Here is a 12,225-nt window from a genome sequence, read left to right on the forward strand (position 1 = left end):
TAAAAAAGATAATCTCTGAGCAAAATTAGTAATTCAACATTTTACAGTAATAAAGGAGAAATGGTATGACTGAAAAAATGTTAGGGAACTACATGCACAAATGGAGTAGAATTACAAGATTATCTTTGTGAGTGGCTATGGTTACACCATGGAATCCAATGATGTCACAAATCACCAGTGGTTTGGAGAATACAAACAGAACTGCAGATAAGGAGCCTGCAGAACAAAAACTTTTATTTCTTTCAAAGATACTGGTGACATTGTAAGCCACTGGTGACCACCAACTGAACAAATGAAAATGAGATAAGAAACTTGTAAAACAAGATTGTCATGCAATTTGGAGGTTCTCATAATACAGTAAAATCCCCAGTGATTTCGGCTAAAGCTTACAATACAGTGATAAGAAATGGTGGTTAACAGGGCTTTGGTTCTATCCAGGGACTCCTATGACAAGGACAAAAAAAAGTGGAAAAGCTAGAAAATTCTCCAAGGTCAGCAGAGCCCTGGAATAAAACAGTTATTTTATTTCTTTTAAGGCTGGGAGACTCTATCTGGCTCAAAAATATGTAGAGAATTGAACAATAAGCATTTGCAGTGGCAAATGGTAGAGAAAGGTTAAACTACCTGGCTTCCATTTCAAAATTGGGGGTTACAAGGGACCAAATATATCTACTTTTATGAAGATGAAAAAGAGGCATCTCAATAAACTTCTTTACCCAGGGATCTTAGAAAGGAAAGTGGGATGTGGCCTATGGACTAAGCCTCCCTCCGCCCCCCCCCCCCCCCCCTTCTAATACTGGAAAATTCCAATCTAGCTCCAACTCCCCATTAGCCCTGAACCACTGCCTACTGTAGATCATTCACTGATCTCTCTCTGCTCTTCCCCTGGAGCCTATCTGTTTCTGGATGGAGGCTCCTGTCTTTATCTTGACTCGTCACTGCTCACATCTTGTTTGTAGAATTTCAGTGAGCTTAGATGTCTGAAAGCCTCTGAAGTTACTGGTAAGAGAGACACATGATCAGATAATTTTAGATTGACTGGCTGTGGCTACATGCTGGAGAATGGATTGGAGCCCATTGAGACAGGAAGCAGGAAGAGCAGTTAGGAGACTATTATAAGTAATCAAGTGAGACCCTGGGCAGTGTCTAGAAGTGTGGAGGAAGGGATGTATTTGACAAATGTCTATGAGACTAAATTGATGGGACTTGAAAAGTAATTGTATATGGTGCTGAGGGAGAAGGAAAGAGTCTAGACTGAGTTCTAGGATTAGCATTTGACTAGCAGAGCAAAAGGGCATGGATATGGCTTGAGAGGAAATAAAAAGCAGGAATGTGTAAGCGGAAGGGCATCAGTGGGGAGGACGCCTGGGGAAGCTAATGCGATTAGTTTGGGTCATGCTCACTTTGAGATATCAGAGGGAGATTTACATGAGACAGTTAGCAAATAGTTGGAAAAATGGGTTTAAAAATGTAGGATGGGGTTAGCACTGAGGACTCAGATTTAAGAGTCTTTGGCATATCAAGCAGAGTTCAAAACCATGAAAGTAGATGGCATGGCTTAAGGAAATCATGTACTAATGAGAAGTTAAAAAATGGAACCCTGTCTGAGCAGCCTGTGAAAGAACAGAAGCAGCAATGGCCAGAAGAGTCAGAGGAGACCTAGGAAATCCCTGGGCAGGAGTCACAATCTGAGAGCTTTTAGGGCAAACTGGGTTCAATATTCAAATATAGGGAACTGTTCCATTAAGATTTAAATATTTAATTTATCTGAAAAAAAATTGGAAGGGGCGGCCACCCTAGGTCTGTATGCCTCTGTAGCAATAGCGACCTGGAGTTGAGTAGTGGCTGCCTTCCTTAGAGGCAACATCATGTTCCAGGCTGCCAAGGGTGCCACCTCCCCCTACTGTTCACCTAACTCTCAGGCAGAGAGGTTATTAGTATTGCATTAAAAATATCTCTAATTTAAAATGTCATCTCCACTATCAAGTATATTTATAGTACATGAGAGGTCAATGTAGACCAAAGTTGACTCTGTTCTTCTAGGGTTTTTGCTTGAATCAGCCAACTTGATTCATTAATGTGACTTGGCTGGCCTCTAGAATTTTTGAGTTTACAACCTTGGAAGAGTATGTTAGGCACTAAGGAAGTGGAAACGTGAAAAAGAAATGTTATGCCAAATGAAATAGAGTAGGCCAGTGTGTTTGTGCTGTGAACTTGTTAATTTCCTACATCCCTTCTGGTGACTTGGACTAGATTCCTACCAGTTGAAGCCACTGGATATAGGCGGGTAAGGACAGCTCCTTTGATAAGCATCTATCTGCCAGATTTCACACTGTATTAGGAATGTCACATTTGTCATTGCATTTAACACTGGCAACTCCCCGGGGATGTAAATGTTATTTTTTTACTTTTTAGAAGAGGAAATAAAAGTTCAGAGAGGTTAAAAAACCTGCCTAAACATGCATAGCTAATAAGGAGCTGAGCAGGACTTTGAACTTAAGTTTGATCCCAATGTCCACTGTTCTTTTCATGACAACAGGCAATCTTCCCAGCAATAATAAAATACATTGAAAAGAAGAAATAGATGGGAAAATCTGATAGCCACTCCACATACCAATCAAAAATTCACATAAAATGAATCTATGATGGCATGTTGAAGTACAAGAGTGACAGTCAAGAAAAATGTTTACCAGTATTCTGGGCACTAGATATAGTGGTATTTTGTTGAATAAATCAACAAAATAATATTGTTTTCTTTCTGCCTTTCCAGAATCTTATGAATTTTCAAACCTTTGCAAAATATCAATTTATACAAAGTTTATAATATACATAAACATTTTTTTTAGTACAAATGTGAAGGGAGAAAAGAATGGGAGGAAAAGGTACAGAAAATTTGGTATTAAAAATAAACCACAAATTTTAAACTTTTGCTGAGAAAGGAATGGGATGTATATCATTCTTAAATAATCTGCCCATTTCCAGCTAGGTAAAAATAGTGATCTTACATATAAGTGTGTTCTTGTTGAAAATGCTTAAATACTAATCATAATATATGTTATTGAATCAATAACTATTATAATCCTAAATCTGTTCTTCATGTTGTAGTTTATTTTTCAATTCCCTAAAGGATCCAGTCATAATCTTAATTAAACTTAGCTTTTATGTTTTTTCTAGTTTGCAAATTTGAACTTCAGCAAGTCAGCTGGCTTTGCTTTTGATTCAAATGACTAGGATTTATAAAGTGTTTCTTGCTGGGCTTTGCATTATAACTCCCTCTCTTATCAGATTCCAGATTGTTATTCAATATAATAAGATCGCAATACTTCACTTATTGAGAATTTATGATCCCTTAAGGAGATTAAGGCTGACATGAAGGGAAATCAATAGTGGGCACATGAGAAACTTGAGGCCTCTCAACACTTCATGGAGTCTGTTTTGCTGGAAAATGAGCAAAGCAATGACAAATAATCCTTAACACAGTACTAAAAGCTCCAGAAATATTATCTTCAAATTTTATCTCCCTGATGAAAATTAGCTGTGCCACAGTGTAGAGTTAAATGTCGCCTTAGACATGACTTTTAAAAGTCTAGGTCAGAGCCCTAAGAAATCATTTGACCCAGCCCAGCCTCAGACAGGTAAAGTATCATCAACTGCTTTTCCTAGGATCAGAAACTGAAGTCTTAGAGATAGGTACTTTATGTTAATAAAGTTAAACTTCTTTATTGAAACAAAGCAACTCTTTCCACTAGCTTTATGGACTTTATTCCTATTTAGAGCAGATTATTGAGGCTTCCATGGACATGTCAGAAACATCTTATATTCCCAAAAAGCCAATGTATCAAGCAAGCCATTGCTTTAAGGTAAAATTTCCAATATATAACTAGTGCACATAGTATATGAAGATATTTGGAGATGATGCTAGCATTATTGTGAAGAACCCCAGAAGTGGTGACTATGAGACATATAGCCTTAAAGACACAAAGGCATGTAGTCAGAGGAACCCCATATATCATGTTCAATACTTCAACTAGACAGAGAGAGAAATTGAGACTGGACAGATAGAAACAATAGGGCTCAATCAAGATTTGAGGCTAGAACTCCCAACTTCAAGTCCAGTGTTATTTCTATAATATTTAAGCTGCTTCCATAAAAAGAAAATATATTTTTCTTTCTACAGCTTTAAAAAGGAAAAATTACCTGCCTTAACATTTATAAAAAAATAAAAACTCTTAGGAATGGTGTCACATAAGAGGTTGACTTTGATGCCTTTCACTGTTCTCTATAATGGTAATTAACAAAGTTGAAGTATTCCAGGTTGTATTAAACATTTGCCTCCTTGACTATTTGGGGAATTCTCTTTGTATGGATTTAAAAACTAACACAAAGTATTGCAACTGACTTCCAAGGCCTCACTGATATAAAATCAAGGTTGCAATGGGAACTCTTTGATATTCTTTTATTCCCTAAGGAAAAATAATGGCTAGTCGAAAATATCCCAATTTATATATATAAAAAAAGATTAAGTATGTTAGATTCCTTTCCCATTTTTCAACATAATCTATGTCAATATAGTCAAAAGAAAGACGAAAAGAACTCGATTATGTCAGGTTCTCAATTACTTTTTACTGACTTAAACATGGAAACTGAATTAAAAACCCTGTATATTAGTCATAGTCAAGGTTGGCCCCTCACTGTAAGTAACCTGGGAAAGATATATTAGCTGAAGTGGTAAGCATCTGGGAAAAGAAAAACAGGCTCAAGTATATTAAGTTACAAGGTCTAGATTTGCAGGTACATGCATAAAGACACTCTTCCAAAAACAGACATTATACTTGGTGAATTTTGTCTCAAGAGCTAGAAGTAACTCAAATTTAGATGCAGCACAACACAGCCTTCAGCGTTGTCAATGTGAGTAAACGTGTCCCAGAATGGAATATGCAGGCAGAAGGCAGCTTGTTCACACTGGAACCTGAAAGGTGTGTTAGTCAACGGTACAGAGCCAGTTTTGCTGACAATGCCCGTGAAAAGAGAGTATTTCATCTTGTCGAAGAAATCCAAGAAAACAGAACAAAACAAACTCTTCAACTCACCGTTCCTGTTGTGCCCAACGAAAGATGGTTCATCTGTTGTGTCAGGGGGCCCATCATGTTTGCTGGCTGCATTGACATTGGATGGTCCATTGTCGGCGTAATCACAGCACCCTAGAAGCACACACAATGTCCGTCTGAAAATACGTTCCACAGGAAGGAAACTTAAAACACATAAGCACAGTAGACTGCGATAACATCCAACCTGTTTACTAGTACTGAAAAGGCTAAATTCAACCATGTATAATTTTTACATCCACCCATGACATTTTCTGTTCTAAATATATAGCATTCAGTGGCTTCCTTTCCATCACGGATTTATCCGTGATGTATTTAAAATGCTTGTTATTTATAATTCTAATATTTAATGTAGAATGTATTCCAAAATATCATATATATGCCCTCTCATTGTTCTAAATACTAACTTCTCTTAATTAAAAATATACAAATATGATGGAAATTCTCTAGTTTTTATTGATACTGCATAAAACTTTTGGTTTACAACATGTATCTATGATTTATATGGGCAGATTTTGATCAGCTTAGTACAATCTACCACTGTGGTGATAACACTGGTCCAGATGGATTCCTTCACTGGATCTCTCTTTGAACATACTAAAATCTAGTATAAATGTAATAAAAATTCAAGTTACTATTTCCCATGTTTTAAAATTTGAATATTTTGACCTACTTTCTTTGTGTCTATGCTTTTGACAGAAGATACTAAACTGTTAAATGCCAGTTAAATACAACATTGCTATACTTTTCTCAAAATGTAAAAATGTCAATTGTTTCATCAGGTGTTAGGAAAAGCATCCCTTTAGAATATGCTTTTTGATTTATTATAACTATTGGAATGTAAGAATTACTAGATATTAAAAAAAAACAACAAAAAAACAAAACCCACTTCTGCCCATATACAAAGTATCGCTTGGCTATTGAAGCAGAGAGCCGGGCCACATACCCCTCTTTCCTTTTCCTCTACCCTACTTTTCTGCCTTAATTGACTAATTTAGACAATGAAAGATATTTTAAAAAAATTGAAAATCTAGGGTTGGATAGAGTCTTTGATATTATATTATTCCAATGTTTTATTTTAAAGATGATGATAAAGGCAGTAGCAGCTCTTTTAAACATTCCATGGCAATAACATGGTAGGTATCTGAATGCTATTTTTTCCTATAAACATTATTTTTTCACGATGTGACTTTTTCTCCAAGTAAACATTTTGAAGAAATAAAACTAGGACAGATCCACGTAGACGACAGGCTTTCAGACCCCGAACTAATTACCCACAGGCAAATGTTTCCTAAAACGCTTTTGCTCAGGATGATTAATTCCTCATGTTTCTATCCAAATCCAACTTCCCGACTGTAGGTGTTAAAAGATCAGGCTATCACTCAGCCTTTTTTATGGACTCCTTTCCATTAATATGGAGGAAGAATAGCAATTGAGCCAAATATTTGGAAATGCTTACTATACAGATTCAACTTTGCTCCAAAAGGCTTTTGAGCAAGATTCAATCAGAAAATATGTTATTTTAAAGGTCTCTAGCTTGTAAATATACACGGTTGTGGATTTGTGTTGTTTGAATTTTGTGATGCTTCTGTGAATTGTTGTTCATCAGGATGCTTCTTGAATGAGACACATGATAAAAACTTTAACTTGTAATTCAGACACACATCACAGTTTCTTCCTGCTGTCTAAATTGCTTTAGCAAAACCATCTTGATATTAAAAACAAAAATCACTTACTGGCCTTCATTTAAGAAGACCAGAAGTTCTTAAATCACTTAAATAAAAACTATATAGAATAACCTCAGACTTAAGACAAGTTCTAAAGCATTTTTTTCAACCCCAAAGTGGCACTATCACAATATTTTAATCCTTAGCAGGTGCAAGACTTCAACACTCTTCTTGAACTTGGGACTTAGTCTATCTTTTCAGAATATTTGCCCTAGAGACTCTAACGTACAGCTAAACTGTCACAGTCTTGGAAACCCCTCAATTTAATCAGCCTGCGCTAGTCACATAAAGATTGTTTGTCATAAATCAGAGATAAAGACCAAATTGTGTTTGGTAGGAAGACTTTCCTTGCAACGCCCTAGGGGGTGACCTCATTCCCCAGTGTGGCGGAGCAGGCAGACTTGAGTCTTTGTTTGGAAGGCAATATGCAAATGAGATATGTGAGTATGTGACAGATGAATCAAAATCCATGCATGATAAGAATAGAAGGATTGAATGCCTGCATTTGGAACTAATTTAGGAAGGATTGTCTGGTCTCTTTAAAACATCCTTTCTCAGAAAGTGTTTGGGGACTCACTTGATTACAGATGCCACAGAGCAAGCGCTGCTTCTGTGTATAAACCAAACACCTGACAATCAAAGGAAAGAGTGGGAAGGGACTTGTCATCCTTTGGAATTGTAACTAGCAGCACTAGGCAAGGAGTGTAAAACAATGTAAGGGAAACATTCTTTTCCTACCCAGACCAGCTATTACAAATGAATGAACAATAAAATAGTAATTCTTGGGGGAGGATTGGTAAGAACACACATTCTTGTTCATATTCAGTAAAGATGTTCAATGAAAAAAGGATTCCCACAAATTATTAAGAACATTAATTTCGTAACTGTCTTAAGGGATGGAAGAACTTCACAATCAGTGAGTAAGGTGGAAATACTAGTAGTAGGCAGGAACCTCTTGGAGAAACACATTTTCTTGATGACACTTTATCAGGGAAGGAAACTTAAAGAATTTGAAGTGCTGGCTGTTTACAACAAAGAATGGTGTTTGCAAGTCACTTTCCTCATCAAAGAATGTCCTTTGTATTGTATATGCCATTTACAAAGAAGAGAGAAAAGAAAGAAGAACAAAATAGGAAAAGAAAAACAACAAAAAAGGAAAAGAAAAACCTATGGTTGTTAAGGCCAAACTAGTGCCCTCACCTATAATTGTGTCTCATTAAATATACTGTCAAATCCATTTCTACCCAATGCATTTAAGCCATAGACTGAAGAGTGTTTTGTGACAGATGTTGCCAACACATTAAGGGTAATTTCATTTTCTCGAAATGTATAGAATGTGCTGTCTGACAGAGTTTGCTTGGCAAATGGCAAGGCAAAAGGAAACAGATTTTTCATTTTAGCATCTCCGGATGTCTGGGTTTGCTCAATGTTTAAGCGGCAAAGAAAAATACTGTAACATGCTGTAATTCCACTAAAAAGCACAATGACCAAACAGCTGATGGAAATGTCTGGTCTGTTTTAGCTACTGCCTCTGCAAAACAAAGCTGCTCACGCTCAAGAGATGGAGGGCCGATCTGGTCACCCTAGTTCTGAAATAAACAATTTCAATAGTAATTTGGAGAAAGTTTCCAAAGATCATTGATGTGGAGTAAACACAGCTGACCTAAGGCCAGAAAAGCATCTGTGTGGTTAACCTTCTGCCAATAGTTGAAAGAAATTTCAAGTCTTGGAGAGTTCATCAATATTTTAATTTCCCAAATGAAATATAAGATGATTGGCAAATAGGGGAAATGTGGGCAGGCTCTCTTCCAACAAGAGCACACAGAGCTGGCTCAAAAGCTGTATGAAACTATTGCAAATTTGCTGATCCGTTTCCCTGTTTTCTCTTATTTCCTCTTGGTCTAGCTCTAGTTCAACACAGCAACCAGAGCGATCCTTTGAAAATGTAAGTCAGATCTTGTCACTCTGAGGAGTTAGATGGGATCAGGTAGTTTAGGACAAGGGCTCCAGAAGAGAAGATGGTAGCTAAAGCCTGGAGTGGAGACAGTGGCTAGAAGAGGCCAATGTGGGGAGAAGGGGGACATATTTAATACTTTCAACAATAAAGATTTAAAAATAAAATAAAAAAAGATCAATTAAAGCTCAAAAAAAAAAAAAAAAAAAGAGAGATGAGCCAGGTGGTCAGGATGTGTGCAAGACAGGCAGAATGTACCAGTCAACTGTAGAGCTGCCCTCCCCTGAACACAGAATGGGAACTAAAAGCAGGAAGACAATGCAGGCAAAAAGAGATTGGGTGGTGTTTTTTTTTTTGAAAGAGCCAATAAAGGGCAAGAGCAGGAAAATATAAACCCCTAGACTAGTGAGCGTCTGAAGCGACCTTTTTTGGGACCCTTCTGGTGTGCCAAGAGATTTGTTACTTTTGCTGTAATAAATTTCACTTCCCTTTGCTTACTGCTCCCTGTGCCAGTTCACATTCGAGTCTCAACTCCTTTCCTCCAATGGCTATCCCTCTTACTCAGGACAAAAGCCAGTATCAGTGCAAGGACCCAACAAAGCCCGAGATTAATTGCCCTTTTGCGTCTTCTCTGATTTTCTCTCTTACCATTTTCTGTGTGGTTCACTTTGCAAGCACACTAGCCTCTTGGCTATTTCTCAAATATTTTCCTTCCTTCATCACTTTTGCATGTGATTCCCCTTCACCTGGAATGCCTTTCCCCCAGATAATCTGCTCAAATGTCTCCACTCAACCCCTCTTCCCTTCTTCAGTTTCTCTCTCAGAGGGGATGTCCTGGCTTATACATTAAGTCAAAATTTCAAAACCAGGGTCTTGAAATGACATCCTTTGAGCATCTAATTCAAGCCTTGTCTAATGATGGCCCTATCCTTGGACTGTAATATGAGGCAATCATGCCCTGTAGAGTTTGTTACAGTATCTGGCCAACAATTTGGAAGGCATCATACATGATACACATCATTATCATTAGTAAACTTTAATCAGAATGTATTGTTCAAATTTTAATGTGATAGAATTGTATAAAGATGAATATTAGCAGAGAGAAAAATTGTAATTTGTGTAAATAAAGGATAGAGAAATGAAAAACACACACAAAATAAAACAAAAATAACCTCTATTAAAAGCAGGATATGGACTACAGTGAGAAGAACACCTACATGACTATTCCTGCGGCTATCCGTACTCTAGTCCATCTAGTGACACTCCAACTTATGATCTGTGGACCTGCAGCAGCAAACTAAGGATTAGAATCAAAATCAGAGTCTCTTGGCTTTGTGTCTTCAAATCTGTGTTTTAATATCTCCAGATGACTGTGATGGACCCTAACGTTTTAGAAGCCTGCTTTGTCTATAAATTGCTATTGTATAAACAAATGTTATAGTTCTTAAATGCCAATAATTGGTTTTATTTTATTTATACTGTTTCTCAATTATGTATTGCCTTGTGGTAGGGCATGAGTCTTTATAGCAATATTCCCATTATATTTGGTTTAAATATGCAAAGAGGCCAAACCTACATTTTTGATGAGCTGAAATGGGCAACTGTCTGAATAATTCAGGGGTCTGCCTAATGACCTGCCGTGTTTCCATTTGCTCTGTCTCCCTTGTGTTGTTGCCTGTGTGAGAATTCTTCCTATTTGAAATTTTGGTAAGGCCCGAATTTGAAATCATCAGGATGTAAAAGAGGGGAGAAAATTGTTTGGATAATATAAGTAAAAAAAAAGAAAAGAAATGTCACCCCCCCTTTCCCCTCTTGTTGTATCTAGGTGCCTTATGTCAAAATGTTCGTGGCCCATATTATATACTCTTTTCCTACCATGACTTTTAGGAATTTTTTATAGTAATTATTTAACACAACTTAAATAGAACTAGAGGCATGGATGCATGGAACAGACTGACAAACATCAGAGGGGAGGGGGGTTGGGGGGACTGGATAAAGGAAGATGAAGGTATTAGCTAAAGTACAATATAAGTAGCCCATGGACACAGGCAATAGTGTGGGGATGGCCAAGGGAGGGGGCTGGGGGCTAGGTGGAGGTGGGCAAAGGCGGGGGGGTGGATCAGAATTAGTGTCAACAATAAAAAATTAAAATAATATTGGTTAAGGTCATTTGTCTTTTTTCTCATCTGTATGGTTTTATGCCTGTCAATTTTTTAATATTTCTAATCTAGTTAGAAAATAATTGAATTGAGTTTGTGTACATCAGACTATCTTTAGCTTAGTAAAATGGAGTACAGAGAATGATAAGGGCTTACAAGTAAATCAGTGAGTGCAAATGATTTTCTAATAGCAAGGATGATTTAATAATATAAATGGCATAAAGGTGGTTTATTTAATCTGGGGAACAGCTATCCAAATGCAGTATCCAGCAATATTTCTGTGCAACATTCCTATCTGGATATGCCGAGATATTTAATCTTTTTCATTTGTGATCTTCGAATAGGTGGTTTTAAAAAATTTTTTGTTTTTCATTTTTAGCAAAGGGGGTCGTTGGGTGAAGTTTAAGAAGAGCTGCTGCTGTGGGAAGAGAAAAAAATGGAGCAGAAAAGCTTCCTCCTCCTTAGAAACACTCATGAATCCTCAACTACCTTGATAAATTTCCAACCAACTTGTACAGGGCAGTCTGACTTTAAAACAAATTATGTTTGAAATCCCAAAAGCTGCAGCCGAGCTGGCAGATATGACTTCGACTTTGGAGGCATTCTGGAATGATCCCTGACAAACACTGGCCGTATGGCAGAAAGATCAATCACCTTGGTAAGCAGGAACCCGCACTGCCCCTAGGACCCCATCTGAGCACTTAATCCCTTCCTTCCCCTTGTTACTCTCTAATTGCTTCTTTCAGTGTTATACCTTCCAAGAGGGCAAGGGTTATGTTCACACATCTTTTGTAATCCCAATGAATAGAATTACAGTCAGTAGATATTCAAAACAGTTTTTGTGACTTACTTTTCTCTATCTCTGCCTCTAATTATTCAGTGAAATGAAACATGGCTGACACTTAGCAACATTTTTTATTTGGGGTGTTCACACTAAGAGGGCCTGAATCATGTCTGCTTGTTCACCACTGTCAAATGAGAGTGGTTTAGTGCTATCTACAGGATGAGGCATCTAACATATGCTTCATAAATATTGGCTGGCAGAATGATGAAAGAACACAATTCCAAATCAAGAGGTAAACATTTAACAATGCAAGTCTGAGAGTACTCGTCAAAATGGAGCATTCCGAAGCTTTTGAGAAAACTCCTTTTCACAAGGGTCAGTTTGAAAACCATGGTTCAGCACGCACATTTGTGAACTTATTAATATCTTCAATCACCATATTCTTAAAAATGAGATCTGAAATTCACCTGATGTAAAAAACATTCTATGAATACCA

At 37.2% G+C, this 12,225-nt stretch overlaps 1 protein-coding gene across 12 annotated transcripts in view; it reads right to left on the reverse strand.

The window, feature by feature from the left end:
* The window catches only part of RBMS3 (RNA binding motif single stranded interacting protein 3), a 1,176,852-nt gene that overhangs the window by 71,616 nt on the left and 1,093,011 nt on the right, over positions 1–12,225 (reverse strand). For all 12 annotated transcript variants that reach the window (XM_070433276.1, XM_070433282.1, XM_070433277.1 and 9 more), the window contains one exon: positions 5,091–5,201. In XM_070433276.1, the coding sequence (XP_070289377.1) occupies positions 5,091–5,201 (111 nt within the window). The remainder of the gene's footprint in view (positions 1–5,090; positions 5,202–12,225) is intronic.

The sequence above is a fragment of the Myotis yumanensis genome, unplaced genomic scaffold (assembly GCF_028538775.1).
Source record: "Myotis yumanensis isolate MYYU_CA2020_CCGP unplaced genomic scaffold, mMyoYum1.0.hap1 SCAF_14, whole genome shotgun sequence".
In the NCBI taxonomy this organism is placed as follows: Eukaryota; Metazoa; Chordata; class Mammalia; order Chiroptera; family Vespertilionidae; genus Myotis; species Myotis yumanensis.